This window comes from Hakea prostrata, chromosome 5 (assembly GCF_041222555.1).
Source record: "Hakea prostrata isolate BN-2017 chromosome 5, UWA_Hpros_2, whole genome shotgun sequence".
NCBI classification, from domain to species: Eukaryota; Viridiplantae; Streptophyta; class Magnoliopsida; order Proteales; family Proteaceae; genus Hakea; species Hakea prostrata.
The window spans coordinates 54,596,776-54,616,838 of NC_142604.1; the positions used below are offsets into that span (position 1 = coordinate 54,596,776).

General features: G+C 39.0%; 3 protein-coding genes across 4 annotated transcripts in view; 1 reads left to right on the forward strand and 2 right to left on the reverse strand.

Moving 5' to 3' along the window:
- Positions 1 to 1,012: 1,012 nt before the first annotated feature.
- Positions 1,013 to 6,040, forward strand: DNK (P-loop containing nucleoside triphosphate hydrolases superfamily protein). The gene is made up of 5 exons (XM_089154692.1): positions 1,013 to 1,978; positions 2,740 to 3,216; positions 3,397 to 3,774; positions 3,862 to 3,929; positions 5,414 to 6,040. The coding sequence occupies exons 1-5, from the start codon at positions 1,298 to 1,300 to the stop codon at positions 5,625 to 5,627; spliced, it is 1,818 nt and encodes a 605-aa protein (XP_089010818.1). The 5' UTR covers positions 1,013 to 1,297; the 3' UTR covers positions 5,628 to 6,040.
- Positions 6,041 to 6,430: 390 nt separating this feature from the next.
- LOC149016595 (cytochrome P450 89A2-like) lies at positions 6,431 to 8,624 on the reverse strand. The gene is made up of 2 exons (XM_089154693.1): positions 8,182 to 8,624; positions 6,431 to 7,762 (listed from the first exon to the last, which is right to left on the reverse strand). The coding sequence occupies exons 1-2, from the start codon at positions 8,604 to 8,606 to the stop codon at positions 6,697 to 6,699; spliced, it is 1,491 nt and encodes a 496-aa protein (XP_089010819.1). The 5' UTR covers positions 8,607 to 8,624; the 3' UTR covers positions 6,431 to 6,696.
- A 590-nt stretch (positions 8,625 to 9,214) lies between these two features.
- Positions 9,215 to 20,063, reverse strand: part of FANCM (DEAD/DEAH box RNA helicase family protein) — a 29,859-nt gene continuing 19,010 nt past the window's right edge. For both annotated transcript variants that reach the window (XM_089154695.1, XM_089154694.1), the window contains 11 exons: positions 19,810 to 19,870; positions 19,627 to 19,697; positions 18,177 to 18,226; positions 17,938 to 18,103; positions 17,618 to 17,745; positions 17,189 to 17,521; positions 17,031 to 17,103; positions 14,372 to 15,664; positions 13,951 to 14,005; positions 13,640 to 13,786; positions 9,215 to 10,370 (listed from right to left, as the gene is read on the reverse strand). In XM_089154695.1, coding sequence (XP_089010821.1) covers positions 9,776 to 10,370; positions 13,640 to 13,786; positions 13,951 to 14,005; positions 14,372 to 15,664; positions 17,031 to 17,103; positions 17,189 to 17,521; positions 17,618 to 17,745; positions 17,938 to 18,103; positions 18,177 to 18,226; positions 19,627 to 19,697; positions 19,810 to 19,870 — 2,972 coding nt within the window. In that variant the 3' untranslated portion in view covers positions 9,215 to 9,775. The remainder of the gene's footprint in view (positions 10,371 to 13,639; positions 13,787 to 13,950; positions 14,006 to 14,371; positions 15,665 to 17,030; positions 17,104 to 17,188; positions 17,522 to 17,617; positions 17,746 to 17,937; positions 18,104 to 18,176; positions 18,227 to 19,626; positions 19,698 to 19,809; positions 19,871 to 20,063) is intronic.

Sequence of the window (20,063 nt, forward strand, 5' to 3'; positions counted from 1 at the left end):
AAGAGCTTGGTATGTCAAAGCATAGTATGTTAAGTCGCCGAAATGTCGCGACATTTTGGCGAAAAATTAGTGTGTTGGAATAGAGCGATATGAATGAGGAGTCGATACGAAATTTGCCAAAAGTCAACAATAAATTGTTGAATTTTCGTGATACATCGCCGATTACTTCTAAATGTCGTGGAAAAATCGAGATATACAAGCTTTGTCGATTCCAGACTTCATCATCTATGAAGGCAATGAAAGGAGAGAACGGCAGATGCTATGCTTCAACCGGCGATGACACCTACTGCCTGCGTTAGTTGCTCCGAAATCGCCTCTGCAATCAAATCCCCTCTCGCAATCTCGCCCCAAGCTCTTTGCTCTCTCAGAAGTCAAATCTGGATTTGCTTTCGGCGTTTTTCATTTTCTTTTTCTTGCAGATGTCTTCCTTTGGCCTCTCGAACTGAGCTCCGGCAGCCTGAATCTCTTCCTCCAGGCCGCCGCCGTCTTCTTAGTGGGACTGCGGGAGATAGCAGAGGAGTGGGAGATGCTGGCCATTGCTCATCCTCTGCATTTTTCTCTTATCTTTTCTTCACGCTTGCAGAACCGTAGCACTATGAGTGAGTGGGTTATGTAGACTTTGTTTGCAGAACTGTAATACTATTCCTGCAACCTCCGGTAATTCTCTCACGGCTCCCTTCTATATCCGGCAGACCCCATAGATGTCGTCGACATTTCGAGGTGTCGGTGGCGTCAACGGCCACCGACACCCGAAGTATAGGCGAGATTTCGATCTTTGTGTCACAGAAGTCTGTTACCTTTTCTGTTATAATTCAAGTTTTACCATGGTCAAGTTAAACCAAACTGGTCCTTGAGCTTAGGGTTTCTGAACGTGGCTCCATTTGGGCCTGCAGCCTGGTACAGCCACGTATTGGTCCCCACAAATTGACAGCATGTCATATCCACCTCACAAAACAAAAGATATGAAAAATAAACTATAAACCCTAGATCTTCCCCTGTAAGTGGCAATTTGGTATTCTCCTTCCAAAACCCTAAACCGTCCATCTCCCCAATTCGTCAAATTTCAAACCCTCGTTCCTGCAAAGAATATAAAAATTAAAGAATCTTCTCTGGTCATCACTCAATTCCCGCTCTTTGTTTTTCTTAACCCCCTGGATTCAGGCGCCCATGTAAAAATATACTAGTTCATTTCTAGGAGCAGAAGCTTCAACAGCTAAGGCACAAAAAGGCAAGAACAGCCGCAGTAAAAGAAGATAAAGAAGAGGCTCTTTGCGAGTGAACTCTGAAATGCTTAGGGATGCAGAAGCTCTTCCGTCGAAGCCCTTCATCTCCTGTACTGTGCATTTCGTCAAACCCTTGTCCTTGGAGACTTGACAAGGGTAAGCGCAAGAACAGTTACAACAACAACAACAGCGATTCTCTTTCTTCTTCTCTCTGCAACCCAGTCTCTTTCCGGCCAAAACCCACAATGCCCAGTTCCTCTGCCTTCAACCTCCGCATATCTCCAGCTGCTTCTATACTCAAGAAACCTACTACGGTATCCACCACGGCCGCTGCTCGCTTTGCTTCAAGCAGTTCTGCCAGTATTTTTCGCTGCTCCCTCGATTCTGGAACCCCAGTAAGAGCCTGGGTTGTCTACAAAAAAGGGGGTAAGGCTCTAGGGACTGCTTGGTTCCACACCAAGACTGAAGGGGGACTTCCTGCGGTGGTCACTGAAAGTTCCAAGAGCTCTACGAATGGTGGGTTTGACGGTGATGGTACCTTTGATGAAGGAGTGAATGAAGCTTCTTCAGGAAATAGCGAGTCTCGGTCAATAAACTATCAGAAGAGGCAGAAGGGTAGTTCTAGTTCTGGTTCTCCTCTGCCTTGTAACCCTGACCTATTGATGATTCCTGGAGTTGGGCCTCGGAATATGAGGAAATTGGTTGATAAGGGTATAGCTAGAGTCGCCGAACTCAAGCAGCTGTACAGAGACAAGGTAATAATCCAATCTTCCCTTATGGGTTTCTTTATCTTGCTGAATAACATTGCAAATACACGGAAAACAATCGTCTGGTAGGGTGAACTGCTCTCAAGTCCGTTATTTATTGGGTTATACGACCGAAGCCCACCCAGGTTCTATCATTGCATAAATAAATGAAAGGCTGTATTCAAGAAGTGAACTGGTGGAATGTGTTCACCAAAAAAGAAGAACTGGTGGAATGTTCTTCTTTAGTAAAAATTCCCAGACATAGTGGAGGTGTTTGATTTGGGGAATGGAAGAAATTTTAGCTTGAGGTATGTCTTATGAGTAAAAAAGGAGTCGGAGTTTGGTGGTGAATCTTGCCCCGTGATATATGGTGCTCTGCTTTCATGACCTTAAAGTCAGAGGGGGACCCCTTTGACATGAAGTAACAATACTTTTGGTGATGGCTTGCAGAAGGGGCTTTTATGATTCAGTATGAACGATTGCCATACTGTGTGCTTCCAGATTGGTTGGCTTTATAATTGGTCTTGCTTCTGCGGGGAGTTGTTATTAAATAGTTAAAAGGGCTCATGTTCATGATTGGACACGGTTATCATCACAATCAGAACAGCTTCCAGTGGGAGGGCAGTTGTTTTAATTATAGTCATCAACGTCTGGTTATGTTTATGCACACTCTAATATATATATATATATGTATGTGTTTTGGGCTTACATTTCTATGCTTGGGGAATTCTTTTCCCGTATGAGGCTTCTGATTCATTAATTTTTTGCAGTTTTTTGGGAAGTCTGGCGACTCTAGTCAGAAGATGGTTGAGTTTTTACAAAGTTCTGTAGGAATAATTCACAAAAACCATGCAGAGAGCATAACTTGTTATATCAAGGAAAGTGTGGATGAAGAATTAAAGGAAGAAAATCCAAATTCTGAGCAAAAGCTTGCTCAGAAGAAAAGGCTTACCTTCTGTGTTGAGGGAAATATTAGTGTTGGGAAGACCACATTCCTTCAAAGGATAGCTAATGAAACACTTGAGCTACGTGATCTTGTTGAGATTGTTCCAGAGCCTATATCCAAGTGGCAGGATGTTGGTCCTGATCACTTTAATATATTGGATGCTTTCTATGCTGAGCCACAGAGGTATGCTTATACCTTCCAAAATTATGTGTTTGTGACAAGGGTCATGCAGGAAAGAGAATCTGCTGGTGGAATTAAACCCCTTAGGCTGATGGAAAGAAGTGTATTCAGTGATAGGATGGTAAGCATTAAACTCCTCATCATCCTGATTACTTGAACGTAAAATAATATTGTGGCATGTTATATTTTGTCATCTTCCATCTGATTATTTGATAGGTAATTGCTATTTAAAAAAGAATGGAATGTAAGCACTTTTTGGGGGATGAATTTAAGCCCTTCTTTTTGTTACTGCATGGTTTAGGTATTTGTACGTGCTGTTCATGAAGCAAAATGGATGAACGAGATGGAGATTAGCATTTATGATTCATGGTTTGATCCAGTTGTCTCATCTCTGCCTGGGCTTATACCTGATGGATTCATCTATCTGAGAGCAAGCCCTGACACATGTCACAAGCGAATGCAGCTTCGCAAGAGAGAAGAGGAGGGTGGGGTCTCTCTAGATTATCTGCGTGACCTGCACGAAAAACATGAAAACTGGCTATTCCCCTTCCAGAGTGGCAACCATGGCACCTTATCTGTTAGTCAGCTACCCCACCACATGGACAGCTCTTTACATCCTGTTATAAGTGACCGTGTGTTCTATTTGGAGGGTGATCACATGCACTCAAGCATTCAAAAGGTTGTCCCTAAACAAAATCTTTTCAATAACTTCCACCACAAACTTCTTTTTAAGGTTATGCCTTAACAGTTCTTTGGCTTATGACAGGTCCCTGCTTTGGTGTTGGACTGTGAACCAAACATTGATTTCAGCAGAGACATAGAAGCCAAGAGACAGTAAGATTATAAGAGCTTCCTTATTTTCTCAGTTATTTGATTTGCAACCTGAATTAGTAGTTAGTCTACAAGCTATGGTAGTCCTTATCCTCCAGACATCTTTAAATCCTACACGCTTACCTGTTAGAGATCCTATGTTCCAAGATACTAATCTAAGCCTGAGCTGTTGCACTAACTTCTTTACCTGCACTGCTCATTGTGCAAGAACCTTGCCTATGTTACTGCCTTTGGGCAACACGCCATTTGTTGCTTACAAGAAGGGTCCTAGCTGGCCTTTGCTCATTTTTACTACACTTGGGTCACATTGTAGTACAGGTGGCATTCTAGCATCATGGTGAAAATGTATAAGGTTCTAGAATCCATATAAAAAGAGTTTGGCTTATTATTATTTTTCTTTTTTGGTTTCTCCAAATATCTTGAATTTTTTTAATGATCAGTACCGTCCAACATCTCTTCCAACGCAAGCAAAATACAAACATTAAAAGATCCTGGTATCATCTTTCTTCCAAAGCAAGCTGGCATTGGGCCGACAAGATCTTCTATTACAGATTACAATATAGTTGAACAGAATCTCCACGCAAGTTGGTCATGTCCATGTGGTACCACATCTCTGTCCACATAGATGTGAACAATTTTCCATGAATATCAGTGTAAACTCTGGGTTTTTTTCTTCTTCATGCTTTTATCTATTATCTATATCACTGTTGCTTCAGTTTCCAAGCCCCTTTCGATTTATTCCAAAAAAAATTATTCTGGTGAACATCAATGACAAACTTGTAGAACATCTCAGAGAAGGTGGTTCATGGCATTTTGAAACCTGACTTTTCACTCTTTTGATCTGTGTATGATCAGCTCATCTTCTCTTGTATTCTACATTATTTTCTCATTAATTTTTTTCTCTTCCAATCTTCTAATCTGTAAATTAGAGGTTGGGAGAATAAGGATTGTTCAAACATTTTCTCATGTAGAGCTGCAATGGTACTGCAAAAGTTTCCTATGATATCTACCCTTCTTCTCCAGGCTGATACATTTGATGGAATATAGTCCTTAACTGTATACTTTTAAACAATTAACAGAGACCATGTTCTTGGGACAACCTTCTGTCAATTGGTATAATCTCTCAATGAACTTGAAGACTGGCCTAGTAGAACCACGAACCAGTTAAACCCTGAGGGTTGGAACTAACAGAAACAAAGTGAATCCTGTCATCGTCATCATCACCATCTATTCCCCGTGATTGATTCCCTGCAGACTTCTTTTTAACTTGCAACTTCACTACCTGGTTAATGAAGACACATGATGTCTAGCAAGACAGACTTAGTGTCTGGCTGGCTCACTAGTTCAATGGCTCCCACCCAAATAAGAGGTTTTCTGTTGTGTTGGGGGGTTGGGTTTGGGTTTTTGTGTATGTTCTCATTCTATGTGTGGTGCATCTTTTGCAAACCTCATGCATTTGCTAAATATGGCATGTTAAATTTGTGTAGGTACGCTCGCCAGGTTGCTGAGTTCTTTGAATTTGTAAAGAAAAAGAAGGAAGTTCCATCCTCAAATCCTGTTGAGAAAGCTATGAATTCAAGCCAACAGTTTGTGCTACCTCACAAAGGTGGACTTTGGGTTCCTGATGGCAAACATTTTCCAGAGTCTGCACTAAATTCTCTGGATTTTAGACGAACCATGTCATCATTCCTGTCTACCTAAGTACAGTCCTTTTATGGAGACATTTTAAGTAGCTGACTAGTCTATGCACTACTTTGACCCCTTTTTTCGCATGTAAAAAGTTTGCTCTCTCACACGTGGAGCCTGTTTTGGATTGTTTTCATAGAAACTGCTTCTGACCCTTTAGCTTAATCAGCTTTACTGGTGTAATGGAGTTATGTTCATGATCTTTTGAATCTTAGAACCTCAGCATTCACTCTTCATGTGTCAGTGCAGTGGTGTTACCCAACTTGTACAGGAGTGAAATGTGAATGCTGTTGCAGTGGCCTGGTGTTGTAAGATCGTTGCTTGTAATTACATTTGGATGTGTTAGAAATTGTTCAATGTTATCCAAGATCATTACAGCTTTAGTGCAGCCTCTTGGTTTCCTCTAATCTTATTTCTTTGCTCATCTATCTGAAATTTGCATGTGGCTGCCATAGTGTATATATTCTCCTCAACTATTGGATTTTAGGTCATGCATCATCTTTTGACAGTGATGCCCTGAAATAAAGAATTTCATTTTTGGATGAATACAATTCATGGTTTTTAATAAAGAGCGTATCCAAGGCAAGCAGATCACTACCTTTCAGAACCCTATGCTTCTCGGTTGGTTTACAAACCTTCTAATGCAACCCTTAAATTCAGGTTCGGAGGGGACTTCGAGTATTTCTAGCATGGATGAATTATGTACCTGTAATAGTTAATCTCTGCATGGCTTTTATCAACAAAAATAAATAAATAAATAAAGAGCATATGACAAACGAGAATTTTTTAAAATTTTAAATTAAACATTAAATCACAGTCTGTTTGGGATAAAAGTGCATGGCTGTGCACAACATATGATGTTTTTCTGCATATGACTCCCGAAACTAAGTTCATTACAGTCACCCAAAGGAAAATAAGGGAGAATGCAACCTAAAACACCTCACCCAAATACATTTACCCTAAAAGAATACAAGCCACCAAAAGAAAGGAAAATAAAGGACAATGCAACCTAAAAAACCTGAGAATTTTTTTTCCTGGGGGTAGAGCAGACATTAGATTATGTCATCAATAACGAGTGACCACATCAATTCAATTCAATTTTGACCCTTGGGGAGATGCGGGCTCGTAAAGGAGTCTTCATCATTACTGTTACCTCTTGTTTCTCTGAGAAGTCAACTTCTTCTCCATCAACAGCAACCCATTTGAATTCTTTGATCAAATTAGCTACAAAATACTCTAGATGAAGCAATGCAATGTTTAATCCAGGGCAAATCCTCCTTCCTGCACTGAAAGGCATCATCTTTATCTCTCTAGTCCCAGTTATATCAAATCTTTCCCCTCCATCACCCAAAAACCTCTCTGGACAGAACTCCATTGGATTCTCCCAGACTTGTGGATCCCTACCCATCTCTGCAATCATGAAATGCACAGGGGCATCCTTGGGTATTAGATAACCCTCTATGTTGAACTCCTCTGTTACAGCATGAGGTAGCCCAAAGTGCAATGGAGGGTGCAACCTCAGACTCTCCATTACTACTGCTTTCAGATATGGCAACTTTTTCAAATCCTTTTCTGATACCTCTTCATCAATTCCCACCACTTCCTTCAATTCAGAGTATAGCTTTTCTTGGATATCTTGATGCTTCACCAAGTTAGCCATGATCCATTCCATGGCTGTAGCTGTTGTGTCAGTGCCAGCATTTATGAACTCAGAGCCTAGGGATCTTATCTCTGCCTCATTAAGATGTCGCCCTTCTTCAGGGAGCCAGAGCTTGAAAAGGGTATCAACATATGACACTACCTCCTCCTTTCCTTCTTTCTGGGTCTTCATCAAGGAATCAAAAAACTCCTTGTGATAGATTTGCAGACGAAGCAGTTCCTTTGACAGTTTTGGAAAGATGATCTTCGACAGCTTTGGCATGAATGTGAGTATTCTATATCTATTGAGACTAGAAACAAGTAATCTCTGAGCATATATGGCTTCTTGGATAACCTTGTCATCCAATTTTTGGCCAAAAGACATGTAAAGGAGAATGGAAAACATGGCATAGTGAAGGTGCTCGATCACTTGAACAGATTTGCCTGATTCAGATTGCTCTTTCAGTTTGCTGATTAGCGTCTTCAAGACCCACTTGCGGGCGCTATTGTAGCTGATGAGATAAGAAACAGAGATGGTCAGACAAATCCCCTTATAAGATTGAACTTAAATCTATCAGTGGTGCTTTTCTAAGTTTGCAGATCAATGATCATGAATCTGAGTATGGTTTGACCTCTTAAATCATACATGGTTAATATGTTGTTAAAAAGAACACCAACGCGAATTGAAACATTTAATGTAGAATACACACATGTAGTGTGCTAAATCCATGGACGAAAAAGTATTGACCACTATGTAGAAGAAGAACATAATTGAGTCCTAACCCCGAGGGATGGCTCAGTTGGCAAAAGACCAACGCTTCCACATAGGAGGTCAGAGTTCGAACTATATGGGATGCATTTCAAAGTCGGGTATAAGAACTCGGGCACCACATCAATGGTTAATGGTCTCACTTCAAAGTAGAGGTCATACCTGTTCATCCGAGAAGGATGGAGCATTTGGGAGGTGAGGTTCCGGCGGAGGAGCCGCCAGAATGGACCATAAGTAGAAGAATTGATGACTTTTTGTTTGCTAAAAGCGTTTTGGCTAGGTGGACGACCGGCAAAGATTGATCCATTCTCAACAAGGGCCTGATGAGCAACTGAATGGCTTCTAATGAAGATGTTGGGGCGAGGGCCAATAGGGAGAGAGACGACAGAGCCATACTTGGCATGGAGGTCTCGAAGGATGGGATTGAAATCAAAAAAGCTCTTACGGAGCCATAAGAAGTTGCCAATGATAGGTACGGTCCAAGGGCCAGGTGGGTTTCTGGGTTTTTTGTGTGAAAGCAAGTCGAAGAGAGCTTTCAGAGCTGCACAGAAGCATAGGGTGGCAAGGATAATGAACCAGATCTCCATGATTGAATGGAGAGAGAGAGAGAGAGAGAGAGAGAGAGAGAGATGCATATAAATTTTGCTGATGTAAATTAATCAAAAGACTTGAGCTTTATATATACTTGATCTCTGTTGGGTTCATGACAGTAGCACAAACGTCACATGAAATGAGGCCATGCAGAGATAGTTATAAAACAGGGGAGAACCGTGATGATCCCTTTGACCATCTTACCTGTTGTCCGTAATATTTGAAGGGATTCTATCACAAATTGGAAGAAAGTTGAACTTTGTGGTGGAAAAATCTTCCATGATTACATCCGTATTGGACTTCTTTTATTCTTGTATGATTCCGTGAGGGAGGGGGATAGAAGAAATCCCAGAGAAGCTGCTCTCCCAAGGGCACTGTGCATGGGCTGCTGCATGATATGTTCTCAATCTAGGGAAGAAGGGAAGAAACTACAAGTTTTCTGGCATCTGTTGACTCAATCAATGCCAACCAGTGATGAATACAAGAAAGAAATAGGGTTACACACAAACCTAACCCTAGAAGTGGACCATTTATGATCTCAGATAAGAATCACCATTTCAAGTAAGACTGTTTTAACACCAACAGTTAACTACAATTCACTAATAAGTAACAACAATGCAACTTAATGTGACATTAATTTCTATCCCTTAGTTCTTAACACTGGGAGGAATGCATAACACATAATAATTGATTTAATCTGTACAGAGTCCAACTATACAAAAAATCTGGTCCAATTGACCAATCAAAACACTTTTACAATTTGATCTTTCTATGATTTTGTACTGAGACATCTGAATGATATGATACAATTGATGCTATGGATTACATATACAGTGTGCATAAATTGGGTTCCTGCATATATATATTTCTCAATTGTTCCACTCTGCCATCCACTATTTACTATAAGTACAATATCACACCATGAGCTGCTGATCCCATCAGAATTGCATGGATTATTGATCTTGCCAACTATAATTTGATTGAAGTCCTTTCCTGACAATATGCAGCATCAATCTTTTAAGAGGTTATTAAGATGGCAGTACTCTAAATAATTATGTTATGATACTCAGATGCTTCATTTACAACCCCGAAGTGCCAAAACCTACTCATATCCTTGACATCCATCAGGCTATCAGCATCATGAATTTCATTCATATCACGACCATCATATTCCCAGATCAAATGATGGAGATTTCAGACATTGACCTTTTTCAGGATTGATATTAACCATCTGTCTTCCCTCTGATGAAACCTCTGGCTTTGACTGCAGAAGTTTGGCAGCCTGTGCCTCTATAGCATCAAAATCAAGACCCTCATAAAACTGATCATCATCAAAGGCATCTCTGTTCGTATCATCCCTTGCAGCTTGAACATCAGAAGATGTAGTGCCAGTGGCCAATGACTGAAACAATCCTTCCTGCTGTAAGCAACTTTTAGTAACACAACCAACTTGGATAAAACTTAGTTTTCGTTTTCTTCTCTCTATCTTGCTTTCTTCTTCTCTTTGCACCATGTCAGGTTCACCAGGCAAAGTCCCTAATGAATTTTTCTCTATGCCCATCTGGTAAGAAACAGAATTGCCCCCACCTGATAGATTTCCAGATTCTAAGCCAGCCTGAGGAGTCTGATGTGAATACTTGACCTTCCCTGAAGTACAGCTTCCAGATTCAGCCGCTTTGGCAGATTGCAATGAATCAGGACTGAAGTACATCAAACAGTTAAGCTGATCCTCTTTTGGAGATTGGCTGAGCAGAGAACGCCTGTTCCTCAGGATTTGTTAGTTCAATTATCAGATACAGAAGAAATCATAATAAAATAAGTAGAAAACCTTTAGTTCAATTATCAGAGACAGCAGACATCAGAATAAAACAAATATAAAACTTAGTATACTTCTTTTTATTAAAAATTTGGAGAGTATCAAGGAATCACAAAAGTGAGAAATTGAAGGAGATTAATCTGCAGCAATGTCAGGATTACTATACTAGTACAATTGCACTAAGCTGCATGTATTTTTGGATAGAACACGTAGAACTTCAGAAATTTCTGGTAAGTCATAATCTTAGTAAAAATGTATAATCAAAGAGGGCCTTCTTGTCTTCTTGAGAGTACAACCACTATGCTACAATAGCATAAGTACCTGACACCCTCTGAAGAGCATGGTAACCTAAAACTGCGAAAGGATTTATAAACTAACTAACTAAATAAAATAAAATAAAAAAGAGATAGTCAAACTAGTGTTATTCATGAAACGAAGATTAACCATAGAGGTATCTTCATAGGCATTATGTAGAAAATGGAGTGAAAATTCTACATATGGTGTTCAACGACCTTAAGAAAGAATTTCATATAAGTGAAATTCAGTAGGCTTAGTAAGGATTGAAGGAAGTCTCCCCAAATTGATTGGCAATTGGATTTAACCATTCAAACTCAGATTAGAAAGAATACAAGAACTTGAATTTTAGTCAAACCAGCAACATGAGTTACACCACACACATCCTAAAAGCATCCATTTAGAAACATTGGCTCAATTAGTAATAAAACAGGTATTATGCATGCAATTAGAGCTGGATGAATGATGCTAGAATGCCTAGTTATGTTGGTCACCACTAGACAACACATTCAATTTTCAGTCCTGCAAAAAATTAGGCTCATAGAAAGACTGTAGAGATCTAAGCAAATTCTGGACAATACGTATCAAGATTTCAGTGTCCACGTGTCAAAATCAAAAACTAATTAAGACATCTAAATTTTTTACTAGGAATTATATTATGGGTTGAAGATATTTCCCTTTCTCATCACTGGGTGTTACAAAAGAAATGGATATTAGCATATCCACAGATTTGGCAAGACACATCTCGGCCAAACTAACAAGCTCTTTCTTCCCTTTAATTTTGGGTAAGGAAGTGATTGTGTGGATTGGATACCGTCCAGCATTATAATATTAATACTCACTGGCTTTACTAGCACTCCATGCCAATTCCTTCAAAACCAATCAGTGGAAGTTCATAAGCCTAAGACTTACCAATTTTGTTAATTCTTTACCCTTTTCAACTAACGGTTCCACGTAGATAGCAACAAAGACAAGAAGCTATTCGTCCCCCACTTACGATGAAGATCCATTGTTGTAGAGCAATTCAAAATTAATCTTGCATACCAATATTTCTCACTTATCTAACCACACATCAATGCATTTGATTCATTATTATTGACGATATCCTTACCAAAAATACACCTTGATTAGAACCCAGAATATTCCCCAAAACTTTACAAGCCTCAGTCAAGTATAGCATCTAATAGCCAAATTCTGACCAAAGAGAAAATTTAGAAACTAACTTCCAATCAAGATACCAATTAGGTTTTCTCTCTTCCAATCAATCAAAAGTCAAATTTTTTAGTGTGTAGAACTCAATGCAATTTGCCACTCCGAGCCAAAAATGAGTGGCTTGTAGGGGCTTTTCAATAGGGAAAGTAGTTTCTCTCTGAACCTAGAACTAGATGAATCAAAAGCTCTTGCTTTTTTTAGTCAATGTCTTCTTTTTAGACGTTGGAATTTATTTAGGAAATGCCTTGCCTTATAGTAGCATGGACTATTTCAAGTAAGCCAATTTTGATCGAATTAGGACCAAAAAACAAAACGGAGTTCCGTGTTTCAGAAATAGCGCAACCATTCAGTTAATCAGTTGTTCCACACAGAGCTTATGTGTAGGCCTTAGTATGACAGCCCCCTAAAAGAGTGATGCAAGAAACCCATCTTGCAAAAATCAGGTTCAATCTTTATCCTAGTGAATCTCAGATATGAAATATCAGTAATGTATACATATAACACAGGCAGTAACATTGGGACTAAAAGAGCACGACAAAAGCACTGCTTTACAATGCATAACTTCTTGTTCTAAAAAATTCACTGTTACTTGTTAATGTGACTCTCACAGTCTCACTACTTACCTTGAATACCTGTGCTTTTTGAAATGGCTGTCCCTTTTCACAGAGTATCAGATTATGGTTGTACATGTAAAATTGTTCAACAATTTGTTCCTGGTTCTTCAAAGAACCATTACCAGCCTCTGCCATTTAATATCTTGAAGACAATACTAAGATGAAAAAGTTATATCATTAGACATTCTGAAAAGTTATTCTTTTCATACTAAGATGAAAAAGTTTCTTCATTTCCAACAATTCATGCTTTAGAAGATTTGTAGACAAGTTTATGGTTTAATCCAAAGTCTGAACTACTCGGTCAGACAATATTCAGATTTCCAGTGATAAACTCAACCAAGTCCCACAATAAACAGGTTTGGTTACATGAATCCTATCTTTCCATCAACAATCTTTAAAGCCCTGTCAATTGTTGAAACCTAAGGCATCCTTAACTTTGTCAATACTTATTCCTAGGTAATCTTTGGCTTGCTCTTTGTTTTTCTTAGCTCATCTGATATTTCGCACCAAGAAAATGCAAAATAGAAATAATAACAAATTTTACCAGTACCTCTTATGCTGTTCTCATCATCATGCACAAATGCACATGATGTCAAATTCTCAGTTTTGCAATCAAACGATACCTTTTACCTGCCGGAAATGGAGGCTTATTTTCTAATATATTCTGCTAGGAAATTACACATTACACCAATCATGCTCTGATAATTTTTGCTTTCTCTTACAAGGTAGGTTATTCCCTTCAACTTTTAGTCAAAATATATACCAATTCCTTGATCCTTTCAAACAATCATGCAAGAACAGCTGCTTTTGTGTCTCCTCTAGACTTCAGTTGATCCCCCATCCCCCTGTCACAAACACCTCAAGGAACAGGCTCATTGTTGTTACCTAGGGCTTAGATTCCTCCTTTCAGCCTATTAGCTAAAGGCTGATTCCCCTTCCCCCCCCCCTCTCTCCTTTGGGTTTTTGGTGATGGTATCTTACTCGTCCAGAAAAATTGATGCAAGAGACAGTTGTCTGAATAGAAAGGGAAATTTTAACAAAGGACCATATCAATATCATAATATTAGAATAAAGCTCCCCTTTCTTTTCTGACCTGTAAATTGCCATCATATCAACTGCAGCAGTCGCTTGAGTATTCCCTGCAGTAGGATTTATTCGGTCATCTATGAAACCATCATCACAGGAACTGTTGTCCTGATCATCCTCTTCGTCATCAGATACTTCTACTTCTGAAGATACCCTGAGATGAACCGACATTAAAGAAGTCAAGTTGATAGTAGTTTTGGTTATATCTTTCTCCCCTAGCCTCAATTCCATTCAGAATGAACAAAGCAAATAAAAGCCAAATTAAATATCTCGTTTGACAACATGAAATATCATATGGATAAGCAATAGTGATCTTACTCAGCTTCCTCCTCAATGAAGTCTTTGGCATGGGTGAAAAACTCTTTCTGCCTACCTGGACGTAGTAACAACAGCTCAGTGAGGCCAATGAACATGACATGATACTACTTCAAAAAAATTGATGCCCATTAGACTAGTTCAAATATCAAGATATCTTCTCAGGAGTGCAGCCAAGAGAGAAACAAATGGTTTGTTCAGTAGGAGAAAAGAAAAAACTAGAAGAGGTATATTTCTGTTCAAAATTTCAAGATATCATATCAGGAGTCCAGCCCAGAGAGAAACAAATGGTTTATTCTGTAGGAGAAAAGATAAAACTAGAACCTGTATCGACTTTGTTGAGCAGCACCCTAAAACAAAATTGCTCCACCAAAATCAGGTACTACGTTACACCAAATAAATTAAGACAAGAAATTATTATTACCTTTGTGCTTCGGTGGTCTAGATTTGCTAAAGGATCTACCAAGGTTCTTTATAGGTCCACGATAATTTTCTTTTGTAGCTTCAGACTGCATCTTTTCTCCATAGTCGCCAAACTTGCGCAACCTTTTAAACTTGTGTGTTTGCTGAAAATTCTTGGATGCCTCTCCAGAACTCAAGCACCAATCTTTACTACAGCTGCTGTTGGTTAGATTGACTAAAGGAGTATGAATTGACTCCTTGCTTGGAGAACCTGACATGCAACCTTCGGCATTCGCACTGCTTCTCAATTTGCATAATGGGGTTTGAATTTGACCATCAGATGGAGAAGAAGAGACATATGCTTTCGAACTGGGACCATTGTTCATCTTGATATTTCCATTCTCTTCAAAATTTGAATTTTTGGATGAGAGGTCAGCACAGAGCTTGGCAGGGGAAACACAGTCCTGAGCAAGAAAGCAACTCTCTCTCCCTTGGTGAATAGATATTTTTGCAGAGAGAGTAGTACCATTGTTAACAGTCTTCTCTTCTGCGTCTGGAGAACACTTAGCATGCCCATGACATAATTCATCCTCACGCTGGGAACTAATGTAAACCATATTCTCTTTTAGGTGGGAACGGGAACAATTACTAGTCTCACCAATAGGAGACTCTGGAACAACCCCTCTTTCCATCAAATTAGTAAGTCGGGGACTCAGCTCCATATCCCTACAATCACTTGACGATTCATCAGCAAACAATGTTGGGGGACTCTTTGCTTTATCAGGTGTAAGTGTCACTAGATTGATGTCTTCTGAATTTACCACAAAGATTCTCTCTGGTTTTGGTGTTCTCAAAACAGTGCTCTCTAATCCATGCAGTGAGTATTCCTGTCTGTCATTAAAGTTCCCCAAACATGATTTTATCTCGGAATCCTGGTTTATACATTTAGTCCCAGCAGAACTTATCAAGTTTGCCCTAGTCTGGGTATGTGCTTCACTGTGAACCCCAGTGGCAATCATAGGAGAGGCATCTAGCTTCATGCAACTTAACAGCTTATTGCTTTCTGATTTGACAGTATCACTAGATGAAGTTTTTCTTACCAAAGGAAGCACAGGGATGGATGTTATCAGGACCCTCCCGTGGGCATCAATAGATACAAAATCTGCTGCAAATAAGAAGCAATGAGGAGGAGGCTTCTGGCGTAAAGAATCTGGTTTATAAATCTCCTCACTCATTGTGGTTCCCTGAGGTGGCGCTTCATCTGAAATGTCCTTCTGCATGTGTGCTTCTGGATAGCTCTGGATGCTAACCGAATCTGTAGATGCATTTGGAATTATCAGTTCTTTAGAAGATAAGAAATATAAGTTCAGGATTATCATCCATAGTCACAAGTTTAGTATGGCCGGTGATATGTATTCAGGCTCAGAAATTGTAATTTACTCAGAGCTTATCCTGAGTATTAACCAATGGTTTTACTTTTGCCTGGACGAGGGAACTTCAGTTGCTGAATATTTATCACAGTTCACAACCCAAGTTTATTGCTAGTCTCTGTATCACCAAAGGGTCACAGTGAAGAGCATACTACCTTCAACTGTTTGACCACCAAAATAACCTTTACAATCTTTTTAGCTTTAACATACAAAGTCTTGCATATCTCATGAAATATTTTGGTTTAAACAATGGTTGAAACCCTGGTTGAAATCTAAATTTCAAAGCTTGCTCATTTAGGCATGCCTAGCTTGCTAGGCACCTAGCACCGCCTTGGCTCCCTTGTTGCCATGACAGCAACGGTTTAAACAGTCTAGATTTTTATTTCTATTATCCATGGGATAACTATTGCCTGCAAGTCAGCTTAAAAATTTGCTTCAATATCATGTAGGTTGCTGCTAGTAGGTAGATGAGTCTTGGGAACGATACTTGGTATCTTTATTACATTAAGCTCAAAGTTATTTATTCCTCAGGAGAACGAAAACCAGATTTGCACGATCGAGTACCAAAGGGGACCCAGGAGCAAATAGAACAACTTTCTGCTAGATACTTGATTACCTCAGTAATGTCCATCATATTGGTATTTCAAAATCACTAAACATAAATTGTCAGACATCATCATATGTTTAGACAACCCCAGAACCCCCCCCTAAAGAATATTCAAAATACTAGGAATGCAGTTGCTTCTCTAACCTACTTTCACATATAGGGAAATGATCATCATCCATGCATCCCAAGTATGTTATGCCCAAGCAGATTGACATAAGATTAACTCAAAGATAAACCAATTTGAAAAGTAATGCGCTAATGGGCCTAAACGAATCAAATCAATCAAATCACTAGGGTTAAATTGAAGCAGCTTGAACAAATAATGCAGGCAGAGTCAATTTGTGCAATTCCAGGATCAATCAATTATCACCACAAGAATTCTTATATCATATCTCCATTTTCTAGCAGGATTTCAACAGTATCGACATCCAAATAAGATCACAAAACAGCAGCAAGACTATTGGAAATAAATCTAGCAATATTGCATCACAAGACTAGTAGAAGTAATGTTACCAAAAGAAACCTTCCTGGCACATAAAGAAGTATATTATAAACTCCTCCCTCTCAATCAATTTCGAAGAGCTTTCACAAAAAGCAAAATTATTGCTAAGCAAAAATTTTATACAACTAAAGACAGGTAATACCTTTCCCATCCTCATCATATTCTGTAACTGTAGCCTTGTCAGCTTTCAACGATTGAGATGGAGAGACTGCAACCTAAACCAACGAAAATACATAGTTATAGGAAAATCTTTGGAATAACATCTAACAAAATGACTGAAGAGAAAAATAGATCCACAACCTCATCCAAAGGGGTTCTGACATCCTTTGAAAGTGACAGTCCTCGTAAATGTTGCATTGCATCAATCAACATCCCTGTTCTAAATGAGTGCATTACTCTATTCATTGGGGAAGGAAATGCCTGGAAGTTTGGAAAAGCTACAAGGGATGGTCTCCACATACCCACTGTGGAAGCATTGAAGTACTTAGCAATTAATTTAGCCTCAGCATCTGATATTTTGTCCATAAATAAGGGTGTGCTCTCAGGATCATCTTTCACACTCCTTCCACGTGGAACATATTGTTTGATTGACAATTCGACAAACTGAACTTCTGGTCTGCAAATATGCGGTATCTAAAACAAGAAATGATACAAGTTTTAAAAGGCAAGAATCATTTTACAACACTCCCCTCCATCCCAGCCAAAAAAAAAATTAACCCCTGTAATTACCATCCTGGGACTGGAATGGAAATCAAAACTGTGCATTCCCCCATTACGCATGTGCTTCCTTACAGCCTTGCTGTTACCCTGCTTTCGTAAGTATCCTTTCAGTTCTGATCCTTCACAAGCTAAAACTAGTACCACTTGTCAAGGAAGACATTAAGAAGTATAGGATTAATCACGTTAGAGAGTTGAAGTTTGATTTTTATCTTCCCCCTTTCTGGGTGCAAGAGGAACATGACAGAAGTAGGAAGTTAATTGCATGCCCCTGCCAATCGGTTAAACATTTCATTCAAAAGCAAAGGGTGCACTTTCAGCCAAAAGGATATCAACTCTTCCATCTTGTTTCCTTCCAGTCCTACCCATGCGCTGGATCATTCTCAGAGGCGAGATGTTGGCATCGAAGCATATAACAAGATCTACTTCCATGATATCAAGACCTTCTTCACCAATTGATGTCGCTACAATTACATTGTATCCACCAGCACGGAATTTCTGTATGTGTACAATGAAGCAACTTTACACAAGAACCTAAATGATAAATAGAAGCCAGGGCTGGTGAGGTTACCTGTAAAACAGCCTGTTGTACTTTCTGTGTCTGTCCTTTCAAAGTCTTTCCTATAAAAATGTAAAAAATTAAGAAATTCACCAAAAATACATTTTTGGGACAACAATGTTCACTTCAACTCTACTCACAAGTATTTTTCAGGAAGAAAAAATAAGTGGGAGAAAATGGTAAATGAATTTGTTTAACTTTATCGAAGACTATGACTAAAAAGTTTCGACTTCCCAAGCTGGGTTTATGCTTCTCTGTGAAAGCAGGGGTAAGCCGCATACAGTATGACCCTCCCCAGACACTGCAGTGGCAGTAGCCTCATTCTCTGGAAACACCAAATATTTTAAGAATCAACCCATCCATTGCACAAAGATGAAGATCAGACCCTTTTTTGGATCAAACTTGTCCCTCAAGTTGTCCAAGTTAGCTCTCTCATCTGTGTATAGTCTTTTCCTTATAACCAGTAGCAGCCCCTCAGTAATTTTAGTTGACATCTAAGGCTTTTGAGTCTACAACAAAATGGTTTTAGATAAAGCACAAGTGTATTTTCATATAAAAATTGGAAGACAGCTACAATGAAAGTAAGGTAGGCACAAAAGTATCTACTGAAAAGAAGAAGAAGATAGGCACAGAACAAATGTAGGGAATTAGGGATGCTTGATTAATACAACTATACAAGATATATCATAAATTTTTGTAAAATGTAACATATTGAACTGATGCTAGATTTTCTCATAATGCATGATAATTGGGGCATGTTTTAATTAATTGAAGCATTAATCGTGCCAGACAGTGTTGTGAGAGGGAAATATCAAAATATCCCTCTTGATCTGACGCTAGCTAGGGCTAGCGCTAGATCTAGAGGCTTCCCAATTGGAGTAGGACTCCTCTTCAAAACTCCTACTTATGTTTTTGTTTCCTTATTTTTCCTATTTGTTGTTTCTATTCAGATTTATATTCTCTTCCTACTCTAAGATGGTTTTAACCTAAGTTTGTAATCTATAATTTCGGGCTATGAATAAATTAACTTTCTCACAATAATCTCTTGACCTATGACACGGTATCAGAGCGTCTTTTTAAAAAATGTTAAGTCGTAAATTCACAGGATTAGTTCAAGGTAGTGGATGCGATTTTATCAAGAAGTGGGGGTGGATACACTACATTAGGCTATCTCAAATGTAGTACATGCAATTAACTCCAAAAAGGGGAATAAGCAGTTCATGAGATTCATATTGTATGCTGCCCCAACTTTCACAAAGAGGCTGTTCCAGACTCAAATCCATGACCACCTGGTCACAATGGAACAGCCTTAACCATTGAACCAAGGCCCATCTGCTGAAATAGTGTCCCACAGTCACTAGGCTGAAGTCAAAATAGAACAAATGAAAAAAGGACCACCATATACCAAAAGTGACAATTTTCTGGTACGGAGGAAGTTATTTGCCAAAGGAAAAAAAAAAACCTGAGCTTTGACCAATAAACTGCGTAGCTTTGACCAACTCCCCAATCTTTGACAAAGAATCCATTATGTCCCTAAATATATGCAGATGTGGTCATTAACTCATTCAAATGTCATTAAACCGTAGCACTTGGAATCCTATTAAAATAGTCATTCATATTTTATTGGGTTTGTACAAAGCTTTACCTGACACTCCCTCTGAAATTTGAGAATATGATCACTCTTGAGTTCTTTGGATCATTGCATTCTGCAACCAGATGCCCATACAACCAATAAGGAGAGGGAAGACAAAGTCAAATAACATCAAGTAAGCGTTTGCACCAAAAAATACATCAGGAATACGAAAAATTCAAAATGAGAACAGAACACTTAATTTATTTTTGAAAATATAATCACATTTAACTTTTTTTAAAACAGATAAAGAAAAACAATGATAGAGC

Bases quoted from the DNA above. Each gene is read 5' to 3' on its own strand.
- DNK (XM_089154692.1), top strand. From the start codon at position 1,298: ATGCAGAAGCTCTTCCGTCGAAGCCCTTCATCTCCTGTACTGTGCATT. The intron at 3,775-3,861 runs GTTGTCCCTAAA...GGCTTATGACAG, and splicing joins TGCACTCAAGCATTCAAAAG to GTCCCTGCTTTGGTGTTGGA. The intron at 3,930-5,413 runs GTAAGATTATAA...AAATTTGTGTAG, and splicing joins GACATAGAAGCCAAGAGACA to GTACGCTCGCCAGGTTGCTG.
- LOC149016595 (XM_089154693.1), bottom strand. From the start codon at position 8,606: ATGGAGATCTGGTTCATTATCCTTGCCACCCTATGCTTCTGTGCAGCT. The intron at 7,763-8,181 runs GTATGACCTCTA...TTATCTCATCAG, and splicing joins CATCCTTCTCGGATGAACAG to CTACAATAGCGCCCGCAAGT.